This window comes from Chelonoidis abingdonii, chromosome 4 (assembly GCF_003597395.2).
Source record: "Chelonoidis abingdonii isolate Lonesome George chromosome 4, CheloAbing_2.0, whole genome shotgun sequence".
Lineage (NCBI taxonomy): Eukaryota > Metazoa > Chordata > Testudines > Testudinidae > Chelonoidis > Chelonoidis abingdonii.
Window position 1 is genome coordinate 133307624 of NC_133772.1, and position 19197 is coordinate 133326820.

At 44.6% G+C, this 19197-nt stretch overlaps 1 protein-coding gene across 1 annotated transcript in view; it reads left to right on the forward strand.

Annotated features, from left to right (window-relative positions):
* The first annotated feature begins 562 nt into the window (after nt 1-562).
* The window catches only part of EXOC3L4 (exocyst complex component 3 like 4), a 39155-nt gene continuing 20520 nt past the window's right edge, over nt 563-19197 (forward strand). The window contains exons 1-7 of the mRNA XM_075064658.1: nt 563-580; nt 972-1154; nt 5725-6343; nt 10958-11609; nt 14417-14534; nt 17183-17308; nt 18676-18776. Coding sequence (XP_074920759.1) covers nt 563-580; nt 972-1154; nt 5725-6343; nt 10958-11609; nt 14417-14534; nt 17183-17308; nt 18676-18776 — 1817 coding nt within the window. The remainder of the gene's footprint in view (nt 581-971; nt 1155-5724; nt 6344-10957; nt 11610-14416; nt 14535-17182; nt 17309-18675; nt 18777-19197) is intronic.

Below are 19197 nucleotides of genomic sequence, written 5' to 3' on the forward strand. Positions count from 1 at the left end.
TAAGCAAGTAGATTATTTAGATCTGGTACCTCAGGCCACTGTGTTGCAGCCTGTGACCTCCTCGGGGCGGATACCTTATCTTCTTTGTGAATACTCACCATCCACACCTACGGCACTGCAGAAATAACCCGTGACTTTGTTGATTGCAACCACAAGATCCACACATAGGGAAAAAGATCGGATCTCAACCCATTCTGAGCTTGAAAGGGTTAAAGTACTTAAAAATCACTAACCAGCCAAGCAACTACACTGATCCTTAGCTCTTCTAACTGTCCCCATAAGCAAGCCGGTATATTTTTGCTGCTCTTCTCTGAACTCCTTCCCATTTGTCAATCCATTCCTGGGACTGAGGCACCCAGAACTGAACTCAGTATTGCACACACAGCCAGACACCCATGACTGGTGCATGGAGATTACAGGTGAACAAAGTGTTACCACCACCACCTGAACAGACATAGCTCTCCTGGTTTATCCTTTCATTGCACAAGCCAAGCCAGTGAATCATTCCAGGGAATGCAGGAAGTTGGCTAAATACAACCGTTTCAACTGAGAATAGTTGGACATGCGTTTGGACCCCAAAGTAAATACTGTTGGGGGTTCAAATCCACCAGGGTCAAAACCAAAGACAAGTGGGCCAAATTCTTTTCTCCTCTTGTAGACTTGCCTGGGATTGCACAGCCACAGTGGTAATAGGTCAGACTATTGCCCAGTGCTCATTCATGCCTTGGGCAGAGAAATATAATTGCACAGATCATTTTGAGGCTAAGGGAAGATTCTCTTTTCCCTGCTGCATACAATGACCTTCAAAAGTATCATGGTAGCAGCCAGCTGAGTGTTTTCAGACTCAGGTACATCCACCCCAGGACACTGTAAATGTTTACTCTCCTTTTCCTGGAATTTCCCCACGGCCTATTCCCCTTTTGTTAGCAATGCAAGAGTGAAAGTGAAAACAGCTCTCTGAGCCGAAACAGGTGAAGCAAACTGCTGCAGGGACTTTTGCCTGGGGACACCGCTTTTCTTCCTTGTACAGGCTGTTTTCAATAAGGTCCTCTGGAAATCCAGAAGAAGATGAGGAGGAAAGCCTCACTGGAGGGAGAGAGTTCAGCTGCCAGGCTCTGAGGAGAGCAAGGAACTGCTGCTGCCAGTTAAACCAGGTGAGTTTCTCTGGGAGCCACTGCCAACCCCCCTGTGCCCTGCAGAGATCCTAACAGCAGCAAGAGGCCTCCATGTTCATTCCCAGCTACCTGCAGAGCACAGGAAGGAACCATTAGCCATGCTCTCCAGAGAGCCTGCCCGGACAGGTATTGCTCCTCTGGCTTTTCCTGTGGTGGCCCACCACTGTAGAGGGGGTGAAAAGGCCAGCGGTGGGCAGCAGGGAGTTGAAGAGGTGAGTGGTAAGGGAGCCGGCGGCGGGTGGGGGTGAGGAGGCAAGAAGCGGTGAGCCAGCAGCAGGTGGGGGTTCTCGGGGTGGGCATAGACGTTTCTGGCAGGGGAGTGAGGAGGTGAGTGGCAGGTGAGAGGAGGTGAGCGGTGGGTGGGGGACTGAGGAGGGACACAGGAAGGCAAAATACAACTGTACATGATTTTTATTGAATCTGCAAAAGGCATCCTACATAAATCAATTGCCAATCATTTCAATGTGTGTAGGTGCATATTTATTTGTTTTTCCTAAAATTAATTACATATTTTAAGAAAATTTGTCAGTGGCCACCAGCAAGAATTGGTGGCCACACTCTGAGGTGACCAACATTTTTGTTATGAGAACCCCTGGCCTAGCTACATGAAACATTTTGTGCTCCCTCCTCGGTTTGTATCCACCTTCGGTTTCCTATTTTATACTTAAATTTTAATCTCTTTAGGGCAGGGCCTGTAGTTTATTCTGTGTTCTTATAGTGTTTAGCATAGTGGGGTCCATGACTGGAGCACATAGGTGCGACTACAATATAAATAATTATATTCAGCTAAGCTGGTGCACAACTTGACGATTCTAAATCACCTGAAAGCTTGTGTTATTTTTTTAGCATTCCTTTTAAAAACAAAAAAAGGTCATCTCACCTCTCCGATTTTTTTTAATTGTAACTTTAAAGTTGTGATCTGGATTTACCTGCAAATTGTTTCCTACCATCTTGGTAAAATGCTGCTATTTTATTCTGATGCCTCACTGTTGCTAGTTTTCACCCTCTTGCACAATATTATTTGATAGATTGTAAATATTGCATTCTTTGGTGCAGGGACTGTGCCTTCTGATATGTTTGTTTGTAAAGCCTCTAGCACAGTGGGGACCTGATCCTTATCAGGGCTGCTGAGGGCTACTGCAGTATAAACACTTCATAACAATAACCGTCCCCAGCCTTTGCACAGAATTCTAATGTTCTCAAAAGCCATGTGAACGTAACCTATGTTGATGAGAGAACCCTGAGTCACAGGACAGCATGTGGAGGTGTGTATGGTAGGGTTACCATATTGGAAAAGAGGATATTCCACGAGGGGTGTCGGGATGACAGTGCTGTGCAAAGGAGGAAGGGGAAGCAAGGATTCTCCGTACATACCTATGCCAGCTACCAGTCCCTTGGGGCTGCAGGCTCACTGTTTCAGGAACAAGCAGGCAGGGAATGAGAGGAGCACTATTTCCACCCCTTCACTCCATGGCCAGCCCAGCTCAGTAGACATAAAGGGGCTGTAATTTGCTGGTAGCTTAGAAGCACTTAGGGCCAACGAGCCACCTTAGTAGACACCCTGAGAGCGAAGGGCTACGAGGTGCAGATGGACTCCCTGATTGTCAGAGCCCTGGGTGCCTGGGACCCCTGCAACAAGCATGTGCTGCAGACCTGCAGGATCAGTCGACACTACGCACAGCTCATGTGGCGCCTCATGGTCTCAGACACCATCCAATGGTCCAGGGTCATCTACATCGAACACGTCACCGGCCACCAACAGTACCAGGAGGCGTGAGCTGGAGTGACATCGCTCTTTGACTACGAGAAAGGGACCAAGAGACTTTGTCTATTGGACCATATGAACTGGAACCATAAACTCCCTGAATGTTAAATCTCACCAAATGAGTGTCAACCCATCCTCATCACTGTATCCACTCATTATACTCCACACCCGAACATAGCCATTATATGAATTTCATACCCTCATATCTCAATGTCTGTACTTTGACCCGTCAACCTTTTAGGCCCAGTCAGGGATATTACAGATTATGTATTCCTTATGCCACCGGATTTTAAACTGCACTTCGCATCCCTTAATAATCTGTACATTATTCCCTGATAAGCAGAAAATTCTATGCTTAAACTCTGTACCATTCACTTTTTTTTTAAGCATCATCTTAATAAAAATTATTATATCAGGCCCTGCATCCATCTCCAGCAGCAGCAGCATCATCTGTGGGAAGGAGAAACCTTTATTTGGAACCCTCCCTTCCCAACCAGCCAGAAACTTGAAGCCCCAGGGATTCACATCACAGCCCCTGCCAGACTCCCAGAGGCAGTGGCGGCACCATCTGCATGGAGGAGGCAATTAGGGATCCTCCCAGTCCCAGGGTGGGTAATGGGGCATTCAGAGCACTAAACAGGCTTTGATAATCATCCAGATACAGAAGTCAAACCTCCCTTCAGAAAGCAGGGGAGGCATTGTGCCTCTAGGGGGCAACAGAGGGGCACAGTGTCGTGCTCTTGCACCAAGGCTTCCTCACCGCAGGACTTAAAAAAATAATAATCACAGATTAGCCCTTTACCATAAGGAGAAATGAAATGAAATGGCACTGAAAAAGATGTCAACAGCTGGCTCGTTGCCTGCACTTGGGCTTGTAACATATTAGAAATTGTGGGCAACTGTTTTTAAATGCTCCTAGTGCAAATAAGGCCTGTGAGATCAAAAAATAATAATTAAAAAAAATCAGATTGTTCTCCAAGCTGTTCCCAGACTGGCCTTGGTTTGTTTGACTTTGAAGTGCTTTCAGACAGTGTTTGCTATATAAAAGTTCATTGCACTTTGTAGCCTCTGCAGAACTGTAACCATGACGATTCAGAGCACAGAAAACATTATGCTTTGATTTCTTATTTAAGGAACTAGAGGTGAAAACTGAGGCTTTTCAGTGTGCTTTAGTCACTACTATGTGATGTTTGTAACCGACCATCCACATCGCGAGCCAGATTCCAATGCTGAATGTCTGCAGATCTCCGTGCATAAACAAGACAACAACAACCAAGCCCAAAGCTAACATGTCTGGTTTATAGGCTGTGAATGCACAGTCTGGCTAATGTATAGATCTGCCCTAAATTGCTTTAAACTCAGCTGGAGGGGGAAACTGATGGTACCAGTTTAGGTACTGAGAGTACATGGCATACCTGAAAGTATACAAGAGGGCTGCTCTGAGGCATTGAACTGGGGCCCTCTAGATTTAAAAGCATGCATGTGCACAACTTGTGCTAAAGAACCAGGCTCTGAAGGTAGGGTTAGGGGCCCCAAGAACCTCTGAATGCTAAGTGGCAAGGGGGTGCAGAAGGGTTACAGGAATCACCTGATTCTGGTCTATACATTCTGGTTCACCAAAGAATGCCATGTGACATCTCAAATGAAAGCCGATGTCACACTGGTCATCAATAGCTTTGTGATGTGGGTATGTATAGATATTCTGGAAGGAGTTGTGCATATATGCAGAAAATATGTTTTCAGAGTCTGTATCCAGGTATTAGTCAACAGGAAAAGTGACAAACGGGTTGTCTGTCAGACAGGAGATGCCTATCCATTTACATGTAAACTGAGTATTGTCTCATTCACAGTGGGTCCCCTATGGCCAGTCTGATCTGAATGCAAATGAAGGATTGTAAGAAAGAACCTTACATATAATCTAACAGGAAGTGAACCACAGGGGGGAAGAAGACAGCCTTATCTGGAGGTGCATAGCTTGAGTGTATTGGGGATTGGAGGGAACAAAGGCCCCCTTCAGTGGGGGAGTAAAAGGGATTGAAGTGCTTTTGCAATGTGGAACAGGGTCTCAGCCAGGCTTGGTTGAAAACTCTGGAGAGAACTTTGGGTGAGATACGCTTCTTCAGACAGGAGGGTAACTTGGCAGTTAAGGTTAGTATCTAGAAAGCCTGTTCTGATTTTGTTTTTGTGTCACCGTTCATTTTCATATTCTTACTCACTATCACTTGAATCTCTAGTAATAAACTTATTCTTGTTTTCACTATAAATATATTTGTGTGCTGTGCTATGGTGTTAAACAAAATGCTGGTCCAGAGTTGTCTCTTACAAGCTTATGTGTCCTGTTCCTTTGGGAGCAGCAGGCCTCGCTCTAAATTCTGTGAGAGTTTAGTGGACAAGGGACTATTCATGCCGGGAACGCTTAGAGTATTTGGAGGTTGGTGTGTACCTATCGCTACTTGTATAGAGAGGGGGCAGTCTGTGGAGGCCTGGAAGGCCATGCTCATGCTGCCAAGGGCTCTTGTTTTCAGGGACCTGATCCACAGCAGGCATAGACAAAACTGCTTCATGCACAGGACAGGTGGTGGTGAGGTGCCTCACAACCCTGGTTATGCTGGGGTGCAACAAAAGTTATTACAGACTTGCCTCCTCTGTCAATTCGACAGAGTGGGGCATACAAAGGGTACCTAAGGGTGACTCATGAGACACAGCAATATCCCAGCATTACATAGATCCCACGTAAGTCTTACTGCTTAATTCTGCTCTTGTCTGTTTCTTTTCTTTGACTAGTTACTCCTCCATCTTCCAAAAACCAGTTACTGCCAAGGTGAGATACCTGAGCCCAATGAAAAAATGGCATCCCCGGCAGAACCAGCCTCACCAGTAAAAAGCACTGAGGATGAAGGAACTGATTCTGTTTCTGAACTGAATAGCTCACCCGTGAACAATCTGGAGGCAAAGAGCACCGAAAGTGCTCTCAAAAGAGTGTTAAGCTTCAGGAGAAGTAAACGAAGTCCAGCCAAAGACAAAGATGAAAATAAGAAGATACCTGAGCCAAGTGAAAAAAAAGCATCTCCAGCAGAACCAGCCTCCCCAGTGAAAAGCACTGAGGATGAAGGAACTGATTCTGTTTCTGAACTGAATAGCTCACCCTTGAACAATCTGGAGGCAAAGAGCCCTGAAAGTGCTCTCAAAAGAGTGTTAAGCTTCAGGAGAAGTAAACGAAGTCCAGCCAAAGACAAAGCAAGTGAAGACTCTGGCACCCTGAGAAGAAACAAAGGTTTTTTACCAAAAGCCTTCCAAATAAAAGAAGAGGACAGCAGTGCTAAAAACAACATGACTGACACCAGTGTGAACAAGAGTGGGGAGAATACAGGGGTAGAGTCCATTCAACAACAACCTCTCTCAGGTAAGAGGTGAAACTATAACCCACTGTAAAAACACTTGCTAGGATTCTAGTAACAGTCAATCAAAGTAGACTCTGCAGGGCCCCAGAGCAAAAGAGCGTTGAATGAAATGGACCTGCCTGGTCCCTTGCAAGGTCTTTCTGGAGTCTTTAAAGGCTAAGCACAGAGAACAAGTCTCCCAAATACCAAGGGAGACCCCATGAATGGGATGTTCTGCAGCCCCCTCAAATGGTATTTTATTAGCATTGAATGATCCTCACGAGGGACACTTGTCTGGATACATCCCTTTAATTTGCTATTTCTTACAGTAATGCTGCTGCACTTTTTTTTTTTTTCAGGCCAAGTCATAAGGGTGTGCACTCACATGGGCCATGTCCACTCTAGAAAAATGGGTCTATGTTAACTGACCTTTACCTAACTATCTCTCTTTCCTAGAATGGACACATTGCAATGCCTTTTAGCCTGACTAAGCAACACTTCTAACTGCTTAGCCAAGGTAAAAGGCATCACAGTATTTCCACTTAGGAAAAAGGTTGAGATGAATTAATACACCCTGACCTAACCTGGACCCACATTTCTAATCTAGACAAGACCCAGAGGCCATTGTTGATGCCATTGTCTGGACAGGTTAGGTGGTCTGTGTGGCATCTGTGAGATCTATATCAGTGAAGGTGCTTAAACTGCTTCGCATTGTTACAGAGTGAGCTTTGTAAAATGGATCTGAGCCCATCTTGTCAGCTTTGCATACCTACTGGCCTAGATTCACAGATCATGACCAGAAGGCACCATTATGATAATCCAGGCTCACCTCCTGCATAAATTTGTGTCATTGTATTTCACCAGTAATCCCAGCACTGAGTCCAATTACTAGTGTCTGAACTAGAGCATCTCCGCTAGAAAGACACCCAATCTTGAGTTAAAGATTACAGGTGATGGAGAATCTCCCACACTCAGTGGTAAGCTGTTCCAGTGGTTAATCACCCTCATTGTTTTTTAAAAAGTGGGTTTTATTGCCAGTTTGAATTTGTTGACCTTCAGTTTCCCCAGCCATTCAATCGTATCGGGCCTTTGGGTGCTAGATTACTGAGCCATTTAGTATAAGAGCTCTCTTTCCTGCCTAGATACTCACAGTGATCAAATTGCCTCTTCAACTTCCTCTTTGATAAGCTGACTAGACTGAACTCCCTTAGCCACATCACCACACGCAGAGCTCCTCTTTAGAGGGCTCAACTTCCCAGTGCCCTCTGGGAGCCGGAAGATGCTCCAGAATAGGAGTCTGTCACACAGCAGCAAGGATCTCTGCTGTCACACCACTGCTGCATCCAAAAAGGCAGTTTTGTACACACTCATTTCTGGTTAGCAAGTGAAATTAGACTCATGAAATTAGTTCTTGCTGCAACAGTGGGAAATGGAAAATTTAATTGGGATCAGCCCCTTTTGAGACTCTAGTGTTCCATGATTATCAGGGCCAACTCCAGGCACCAGCGAAGGAAGTAGGTGCCTGGAGCTGGGGCCAGGGCCAGGTTCTTTGCTGCCCCAAGCAAACAAACAAACAAACAAAACAAAAATTCCGAGAGCACAACTGCTGAAGTAAAAAAAAAAAAGAAAATGAAAACCTCCCGGAATGCCTCCCCTGGAACTGTGCCACCCAAGCACGTGTTTGGTTTTCTGGTGCCTAGAGCCAGTCCTGCCTGGGGCAGCCAATAGAAAGATGCGGCACTCGGTCCGTTAGCGCCGCAGCATGTCCGGGTCTGCGGCAGCAATTTGGCTGCAGGTCCTTCACTCACTCTCTTCCACTTTGGCAGCACTTTGGTGGCAACTTAATCGAGTTTTTCTGTTTTCCCCACCACTTGGGGCAGCAAAAAAACTGGAGCCAGCCCTGAGGATGATCACAGTCCAAATGGTGCGTCAACCAACGAAATTTGGTTCAAATTATTACTAGCAAACTACCTTCACTCCTATGGCGTGGCGAGGTCCCTTAGAACTGTGTTTTCAAGGCACTTTTATCATCGTTTTTCAAAAACTGCACAGTAGATAAGTCAGCTGAGTGGGAGTGTAAAAGGAAGGCACCTGCTCCTAAAGTGACTGTGAATGAAAGGTACTTGGATTTCCCCCATCCCTCCCGGCCTGGGTAACAGCATGCAGTGCTTGGAAACCAGCGTTACAGCGAATCGTCAGTACCTAGTAGTTATGTGCATGTCTGTAAAATGACTGTGTCGTGCCAGCCATGGTGGGACTCCTTTGGCTTCAGGGAAGTTACAGTGGGGATGAATCAGACCCATTCTTTGAAATCTTTTTAGCAGACTCATGCAAATATTATTATTTCTATTTCAATAGCACATAGGGGCCTCAAGTGAGATCAGGACTCCATTGTACTAGGCATTGCACAAACATAAATGGGAGAACCCTTGCCCAGAAAAAAGTTACAATGCAGACAAAGGGAGAGAAGGGGAAAACAGAGGCGCATGATTTGCCCAAAGTCACAAGCATAGCAGTGGTGGAGCTTGGAGACAGGGATCTAATCCCAGCTTTCAGTCCAGGGCTCTCTCCAGTAGATCTTGCCTCCTCTGATGACTTGATGCAGTGGTCTTATGTTCAGTGTGAAATCTGCACAGCCCGACTGATTTACAGTGACCAATACAGGAACAATGCCATATGACTCATATTTGCTTTAAAATACACAGTGCAAACCAGAAATATCACCACAAATAAGATCTCCAGTCTGAAATATATTTAAGCAGAGATGGGCCTCTGCTGCCAAACTCAAGTTTAGAACCAAACAGCAGTTTGGGAGTGCTCGGAGCAAGAGTTTTAGGTTGGACCCATCTTGGAGTTTGAGATGCTAGAGAGGTACTACACCTCTACCTCGATATAACGCTGTCCTTAGGAGCCAAAAAACCTTACTACATTATAGGTGAAACTGCATTATGTTGAACGTGCTTTGATCCACTGGAGCGTGCAGCCCCACCGCCCCTGAGTGCTGCTTTACCACGTTATATCCAAATTCATGTTATATCAGGCCGCGTTATAGCAGGGTAGAGGTGTACTTTAATTCCCGAGTGCCATTTCCATAGCTCACAAGAGCTGCTGGAATGGTAGGAGCTTTGGAAGAAGTTGGTTCTTCATTCTGGGTGTGTCATAAACAGATAGTTAAGGGTTAATGTCTCTTTTATCTGTAAAGGGTTAAGAAGCTCAGTGAACTTGGCTGACACCTGACCAGAGGACCAATAGGGGGACAAGATACTTTCAAATCTTGGTGGAGGGAAGTCTTTGTTTGTGCTTTTTGTGTTGTTTGTTGTTCGCTCTTGGGGCTAAGAGGGACCAGACGCACACCCAGGCTTTCCCAATCTTTCTGAATCAGTGCGTTATGTTTTCAAAATGTTAGTAATAGCCGGAGGCAAGCGGATTTGTCTTATTGTTTGTTCTAATTATTGTAAAATGTGTCTTTTGCTGGAAGGATTTTTACCTCTGTCTGGCTGTAACTTTTGAATCTAAGGGCTGGGGGGGGGTCCCTCTAGTCTATATGAATCTGAGTACCCTGTAAAGCATTTTCCACCCTGATTTTACAGAGATAATTTTTACCTTTTCTTCCTTTAATTAAAAGCTTTCTTTTTAAGAACCTGATTGATTTTTCCTTGTTTTAAAATTCAAAGAATTGAGTCTGAACTTACCAGGGATTGGTGGGGGGAAAGGAGGGGAAATGATTAATTCCTCCTTGTTTTAAGATCCAAGGAGTTTGGATTGGTGTGAAGCCTCTCATGGCAACCCAGGGAGGGGAAAGTCTGGGGCGGGGGAGGGGAAAGGAGGGGGATGGTTAATTTCTCCTTGTTTTAAAACCCATGGGGTTTGGATTTGTGTTCCCCAGGGAAGGTTTTGGGGGAACAGAAAGTGGGCCAGACACTATATTCTGGCTGGTGGCAGTGTTACCAGATCTAAGCTAGGAATTAAGCTTAGAAGAGTCCATGCAGGTCCCCCACATTTATACTCTAAAGTTCAAAGTGGGGGAAAAAACTTTGACAGGGTGCAATTCACATCACGGGTACAAAGCCCAAGAGATCAGGTTCATGCAGGCGAAGTACCGGGCGATGGATAGATACAGTCAGCCCCCAGCTCAGAGCTGCACTCCAGACCTCCCAACATCTGGGTTAGAACAGGGGCACTACCCCTGTGCACCAGTAGCATAGAGGGCTAGGACCATTGAATCATATCCCATGGAGGAGGGTCTCAGAGCCCGGGCTCCAGCCCAAACATCTACACTGCAATTTTGTAGCCCCGCAGCCCGAGCCTTGCGAGCCTGAGTCAGCTGATCTGGGCCAGCTGTGGGTCTTTCATTGCAGTGTAGACATACCCTGTGAGACATGGCTCTGATATTTCAATGACTTCATCTGAACAGTATTTCTCCTCTATGTCAAACATGAGTTAGGGAGATTAAAGGTGACCTGTCGCATACATGCAGCTGGAATGCCACTCTTCACACAGGATGCAGTAGAGAGCCAAAGCAGCCCCTCACTCAAACACTGCTCTCTCTTGTGGTCTTTACTGTTGTAATAGACACACTAAATATCTAAAAGTAAACTCATAATCTGCTCTCTCCCCCACCCATGTTCTCTCTGCAGTCATGGAAATAAATGAACTTATTCAGAAAAAGCAACTTTTGGGGGCATATGCAAGCATCAGGTGTTTGGAGAAAGAAGTTATATCTGAAAAAGAGGCCAAGAAATATGAAGACAATCCTATAGAATATGCCCGGAAAGCCAAGGATGTGGATATGCTTTGTAACTCTGTCGCTAACTCAATCAAATCCATTGTGGAGGAAACACTTGATCAGCTCGATATAGATGAAAGTTTGTTGACTTCTATGGTGACCGTAATCTCCAAGGAAGAAGCAGCTCATGCTGATGTACAGAGCCCCGGCTCTTCAGAATCGGACTGGGTTGGCAGACCCAGAAAATGGCGAGAGGTGTGGAAGGAAGCTGTCAGAGGGAGTGCTGAAAAGAGAGTCCGTAAGGTGCCTATTTCATTGAAGGAGGACAACGATTCTTGGCTCGCTATCCATTTAGGGTTCCTCAGAAAACATGTTAGTGAAGATTTATTGAAAATCAAGCAGTCTGTACAAAAGTGTTACCCAGATGACTATAAAGTTTGTGGAAGATACTTTGAGTCCTTTCACAGTGCCATTTCTTCACACCTGCAAGATCTCTTGCAGAGACCCTTGGAATTCAATGAACTTTACGCATTACTTGATTGGGTTGTTAACACATACTATAGGTAAGCTACTATTCCCCATGACAAGTCTCTCTCCTCCAAATAATAATTGGGCTTTGAAAATCTGCAAGACACTTAATTATTCTTGGGTTCCCATGTGAGTAAGACAGATGCAACCACTTGAACTATAACGGAACGAACCAGTCTGATCAAAGACAGAGGCAAAGGCTTGTGTGTAAAATGCTTACCACATGCATCCACTGTACATTTAGATTGCCTTGTTTCTCTTAGTCCCTGACTTGCAGTGCTCACGATATCCATAATGTTCCGCTTGCCAATGTTATATTTCGGCTCTAAGAAAGCTCAGTTCCTTTCCATGGAAACGTTTTCCAAAGTGCAGCCTCTATTAGCAGATCTTTCCAGCCGTAATGCATGGTGCGTGGAGGAGCTCTGGGCTGCACCTGTTTAAGTTGTGACTCAGGTTGGAAAGAATCCGCACTGCCACCTGTCCCTGTTGGTAGGGTGACCATACGTCCTGGTTTGGCTGGGACGGACCCTTTTTTTAAGCTCTGTCCTAGCTATCCCAACCTTTTTGGCAAAACTGGGCATTTGTCCCATTTGCTCTTGCCAACTTGATCAGTTGGCAAGAGCAAGCGGGTAGGGTACAGAGGAACATGCTGGTGTGGGGGTGAGTGGTGACACCCTGCCTGGGCAGGGGGAGAGGAAGGGCTTGGGCGGGGGGCAGGCAGGGCTTGGGCAAGCAGCGATGCCAGCCCCACTGGGGAAGGGGGCTCGGGTGATCAGCTCTGGCCAGCCCCACATGGCGAGAGGGAGGGCTCAGGCTAGCCCCACGCAGTGTCCCATTTTCCCTTTGGGAAATATTGTCATCCTACCTGATGGCCACCCCCGAGCATGGCTATGTGGGACACCACCACTAGATGGCGTTAGGTAATAATGTACAGATTATCAAGGGGTGTGAAGTTCGGTTTAAGGTCGGGTGTCATAAGGAATACATAATCTGCAATATCCCCAATTGGAGGTAAAAGGTTGATGGATCAAAATACAGACTTTGAGATACGATGTTCATATAATGGCTATGTTCGGGTGTGGAGTATAGTGAGTGGATATGATGATGAAGATGGATTGACCCTCATTTGGTGAGATTTAATGTTCAGGGAGTTTACGGTTCCAGTTCATATGATCCAATGGAGAAAGTCTCTTGGTCCTTTTCTCGTAGTTGAAGAACGATGTCACTCCGGCTCATGCCTCCTACTACATCTGCCTGAATCCCCTTGCCAGTTTTTGTGACTTTACAATTGCATTTTTCTTATTTTAAGAAATATTTGCCCTCTCATTACTGTTTGTAAAACCCACATAAACAGAGGAATCTGATTACACAGACGTGAGATTGAAGCTGATTATACCAAACATCCTGTCAAAATAAATTAAAGCAAACAAACTAAAAAATCAAAAAGGAAAATACATTTCTCTTTCATATAAAGTCATCTAAGTCTTTACTTGTAACAGCAGTGGGTAAAAAAATTCAGACAGAAAGGCGCTATCTAGCTTGGGTGTACTTTTAAATGAATGACACTTTCATGGAGCATGCTGGAATACACACTACTTGTACAACTAACGACATATACATTCCCAACCCACAAACTTGGCCGGATGACAGGGCAACACCACCAACTCTTTCCTAATAAGCTCCCTCTGCATCAGCCTGCCAGAATCCAGACTTGATACAGTACCGTTTTCATTCAACTTAGATCTGATCTTGCACTCCATACTCAGATCTAATTGCAATTTATGGGAGTTTTGAGTACAAGATAAAGCCCCTTATGAGATGTTGTCATTGCAGCTGACTTCCCGATATAGCTCTAGTGAACAGTTAGTAATTCATGTTCCACATTCAAGGAGGTTACAAACATTTTCTCTTCTTTTCTCATCCCATATTTAGAGTTGTAAATTGATCTTGCTTGTGCAGAGTATGGATGGGTTGGTGGATAGCACATTTGAATATCGTACAATATTGAATCATAATGGCACCCAATAATGGATTTTTTGCTATTGAGTAAGCAACACATCTGTTTCTACCCCAAAGTGGTACTCTACCTTCCCACTAATCAGCTGTCATGTATTGCATGGTAACTCATGGGAGAAATGAGTGGTAAAGTAAAGTAGTTTATCAATTCAATGCCCTTTAAAATCAGCCTTTAGTTCAGCATCCACCTACTTCTTCTGTGTGCAAGGAAACGTTTCTCATGTCCAAACTTGTTTGTACCCTTGCATGATTTCCAGACACTGCCCTTCGGAATATCACCCAGATGAGCTGAGCTGTGATCTTTCATTGTTTTCTTCACAAAGAAATAGACGCACAGGGTGACCAGCTAACGTCAAAGAAAACAAAAACAATGTTCCTGGAACAAACTCTAGAAAAATCCGAGCAACTCGTTGTTAAATGAATCAGTTTCATGTTTTTTGTTTATTTTAAAAAAGTAATTTTCATTTCCAAGCAACACAGGGGTTTCGTGCTTTTCATGCTTTCTACACTGGGCTGAAACCTAGCCTTCAGAACCACCACAATTTTGCTGCATCTGACAAAGAGGGTATTCACCCAAGAAAGCTCAAGCGCCAATACATCTCTTAGTCTATAAGGTGCCACAGGACTCTTTGCTGCTTTTACGATTTTGAAGAATTACAATTTTAAATAGCAAGGAATGATTTCTTTCTAAAGCCTGAAAGCCTGCCACATAGTTTAAGCTTTAAGTAAATTTCTTACAACATGATAATTATGTAGCTCGTGCAATATAAATATTCCATTTACTTCCTCTCCAAGGCAACCTAATGTGTTCATTTGAATTTTGTAGCAAAACTCTCCTGGGACACCCTGATCTCCAAGCAGAGGTAAAGACTGAGAATCTCCCTTGGTTGTTACCATCAGAAACTTGGGATAAACTGAAAAAGGACTACAAGGATTCTCTAGCGGTAAGACTCTGGGCCCTGTTGTCTGGCTTATACAGAAGCAAATAATTCCAGCCTCCTACATAGAATATTCAGCTCTCTCCAAAGGGGAACGCTCACCACCAGGGCTGCCTAGTGGTCAGTGGGGAGTACAGCACGTTATCTCCTTCCCTGATGTGCCCCCTTGTCAGTTATAACTCTCTTGTAGGGCTGTCCCGTCTTTTGAGGCTCAGCCTCCAGCTGGGTCACACCTCTCAGTCCAGCCCTTTCGGGGTATACCAAATAAAAAGTCTGATCATGCGGAAGGCTTCAGGGCCTTTCCCCTTAGTTTAGGGACTTGGGGCCTGGGAACATTCAGGGTCTTCCCCAGCTGGATTCTCCACCAAGGTAAACGCTTCTATTGTTGTCCTGTTTTTTGAAGTTGGTAGGGGAGTATGGACCCACCATTGCCACTGGACTCCAATCCAGGGCCCAGTGGTGGGCAGCTAAGTTCTGCACCTTGAGGTGCTAAACAGCTGCCTCTGTGAATCACTTCCTACATAAATCCCCCCTTTCTCCATGGGATAAATTAATGAATGGCAAATAAAGTTTTTGACCTTCACTATCCATCACCAGTATCTCCTTTGCAGGCTTTGTCTGATCTGCATTGCCAGGTCTCAGGCAGTGAGAGCTCCTAAGCAGCACTTCCCCCAGGGCTCAGAGAGGCTCCCTTCCACTGTCAACTTCCTCTAAATGGCTCTGCTTCCCCTTTTAAACCTCTCTCCTCATGCAGGCCTCTCAGGTGCAACAAGGTGGGGTCACCAGAGACCAGAGTTGCTTCTTAACCCCTTGTTCTCCAGCATGGGGCTTGCATCCCCCCAATCACAGTCTTTCTTACAAGGTTTGATGCTGCAATAGGCTGAGCACCCTTGACTCCTATTGATATGGGGCACTCAGCACCAGGCAGAACCTGGCTTTAAATGAACAGAAAGAGGAAATGGAAGTGCGCTATCTATCACACTGATGTGAACGCAGAGTAACTCCAGTGAAGTCATACATTAGGCAGACACATAGACAATTCACAACCATACTTAGCAAAGTTTAAGAGAAACCCCCTAGAAAATATAATAGACTCATTTAAATAAGATATTTCAAAAATATGATCAGTGGATGTTGCTTATTTACGTTTTTTAAAATTCCACTTGTGTTTTGAACTTACTGCAGTGACAAGATTCATTACAGACTGATCAACTCTACCAGGTCTATGCTACAAAGTTTTACTGGCATACCTGTGTAGGTCAGGGGTGTGAAAATCCACACCCTTAACCAATATAGCTATGCCAGCACCTCCCCTTCTTCTGTAGATGCAACTATGCCAGCCAAAGAGGCCTTTTTCCAGTACAGTTTGTCATTTGGGCAGGTGTAAGTGCACCAGCAAAAGATCACGTTATGCCAGCATAAGCTGTAACTCCACCACTAGGGGGCTCTGCTGGTATAGCTATATTAGTGTAGCTGCAAAGCCTTTGAAGAAAGTTGCACCTATTTTGCTCAGTCAGGTATCTTGGCTCACTTGGTATGTAGGGCTCCCCAGCGTGTCAGAATGTGAAATGCTTTTGAAACTAACATTTGGGGACCAGCTTCTGATGTCCTTCCACTGTACAGGATTTTAACTGATCAGTGGGCCCAATTGACTTCAGTGGGACTGCTTATGGAGCAAGGCATTATTCAGTACAAGTCAGGGCATCAGAATGTGGCTTTTTATGATTAAAAATCAGCATTTCCAATCCTCTCTCCTATGGACTGTTCTGTTTCACCTGCAGCAGGAGGACAGATTTAATATTCAGGAAGCAGAATTCAGTCCAGTCCTACCAGCGTCAAACCAGAGTAACTCAAAGGTTAATGCTAGAAGGGACTGTTATGATCATCTAATCTGACTTCTTGCATAATACAGGCCATAGAATTTCACCAAGTTGATCCCACATCAAGCCTGTAGAATATATCTCATACAAAGACATCCAGTCTTGATTCATAGATTAAGTGATGGAGAATCTACCACAGCCCAGGTAAACCGTTCCAGTGATTAATTACCTTCACTGCAGAAAATCTGTATCTTCTTTCTAATTAGTGGAGTGATTTCAGCTTGAGAGTAACTGAGTGCCAAATACGATCCTTAAACAGTAACGATCTCCTGATTTTCATTAGGGTTCTATAAAAATTGTAAAGGGTTTGGAACATGATTTATTTATTTTGATTGCACATGTCAGTTTTATACAGGTGACTAATAGCTAAATGCAGCACACCAGGTAGGTGCTTGTGATTTGTAGGATGGTAAGAAAAATATGCTTTGTAGTGAATATTCCAGGTCTCAATTGCTGCCCCCACATAAAAGCCAGCAGGAGGGAGAGATTGTGCCTCCCTGCTCACACTGGGGAGCATGAGTCTTGTGAACAGTAGGCAATAGCACCCATCCTGGGAGTGAGCTCTTACCACCATAAGCAATGGTGGCAAGGTCTCGCTTCAGGAACGTCTGCTGCAGAGCTCTTCTTGAACCCTTCCAAGCTCCCCTTGCACGAAGGCCTGTGCTTTTCCAGGATGTGCACTACACAGTGTGTATTCTTTAACCTCTGTTTATTTTATTAATGCTGATCTGTAGGTTTCTATCCCTCTCCCCTCACTCCCCTTTAACATTTTAGGAGAAAATAAAGCACTATTTGGATAACATTCTGAAGCTGGAGACCAGAGAAAAGTGGAAGGAGGAAAAGCAGCCAGAAACCTCACAAACCGAGTACTACTCATCGCTGTCCTTGGATATTCAAACGGTATTTGATTAGCTTGTATAAAGTACATTATTAAATATTACATTCTGGTATGTAGGTGCTGCCTCCTGTGATAATTTATGTTAGTCACATGCTCACAGAATACATTAGGAGGGGGGGAGGAAATGCCGTTTATTACACCTTTTAGTTCTACCACTCGCCTCTTAGCTGCAAATTAAACCTGCTGTCAATTGTGTCACAGACATAATAGGCAACTGATTTTAAAGTGTTAAAAAAAATTCTAATCAAAGAGATTTAAAATGGTTTGTTAGAAAAGCCTCTTTGCTGAAACAGCTACTTTGTCCCAGGGCTGCTGCAACCTCAGAAATGGTGCTGGTAGAGTGACAGCCACTCCAATTTAAACAATAAGAAAAAACAAGAGCTTCTACTAGCTTCAGGGGCTGCAGGATAATAAAGCCAGGAGGGTTTTGGATTCATTTTCATGACTTTCAAAGGGTTGAATCATCTCAATTAAATAATATTGGGGGGGGGGGAGAGAAACCAAAGGGTTGAATCATCTCAATTAAATAATATTGGCGGGGGGGGAGAGAAACCAAAGATTTTTATTCCACGGCCATGACTCACTTTCCATAGAAGAATATTGCACATTTTTGATAACCAGAAAGACAGATTTGAATTGGATTAGCAGATGGGTAGGATGTCATGGACAGCATTTGAGCAAGACTGTAGCTTGTCTAACTTTCCAGGAGCAGCTGAAGTTGTGTGATTAGGAATTAGGAGGCACCATGGTGGGGGGAGGGGAGAGAAGAAAGAGAGAGAATGAATTACAATGGTCAGGTCAGGAAGTGATTCAAGGACAAATAAGGATTTTGGAGTTAAAAAGGCACCTGAGCTGCTCTCAGTACAGCTTGTGTGAGCTGGAGTCAAGGCAGCTTCAAGCCACTTTTGCAGCTCCCTGATCACTGCTCTGACTCTTAAGTTAGAGCTACATAGCTGCTCTCCACCGGCTGAGAGAGAGGAAACCTTCCACTGCTCCATATACATCTCCCCAGTGTTCAGACCAGCTACTCACACTGGGTGCTGGGCAGAGAACTGGGCCTCAAACAGGGCTCAGAAGAGAGAGATTTGCATCAAGGCAGTTCAGGGCTGTTGATAATTCATCTCTGGTTGCTTAGACAGAACATTGAAACATTAGACAGGAATTACCACACCATAAATTCTTGGTCCATTCTGGATTATTGTTTTAAAAAGAAAGTGCCAAAATAAGTCTGGTAAGTATTATGGGGTTCTCCCCCTAGATACGCAGATCACTAACTTTGGTTTTGACCCAAGTTACACAAGTTCACTGGACAAAGGCTTTTCTTCTGCTGTTCTCCCATTCATTGGATTCTCGTCTGACTCTTTTCTAGTTCATTGGACAGCATAAGAACGAATCTGGCAAAATCTTGGAAAGTCTGGAAACTGCAACTCTTGAGATCAGCGTAAGAGAACTGAGAGAATTCATACCAAGGTCAATGCTGTTTCTGGCAACATATTCCTTCCAAAGTGGGTATCCGGGTGCCAACGCTCAGTTGTAGTATCCATACTATGGACCAAACACTAGCACCGTGCTTGCGTGTGCTTGCTTCTAGGAACATTAGGATTCATCTGAATTCTTGTGAGCCTGACAAACTTAACAGAGAATCTGAGAGATTTCCAAAACAATCAACATACACAATAGTAAATAGACAGATGGGAGCATGAGTCTCCCATACAGCACATCTCCCATACATCTGATGTCAGCTCTGTAAACAGGGATGGCTGAAAAGGGGTTTTCTATCTGTTAGCATTAACTGGATTTCCAGTTCTCTGTGGTATGTCAGTACTGGACAACAAAATTAAACGTAGTACTGAGCATGCCCAGATAAGGGACACAGGCCTCAGTCGTGCAT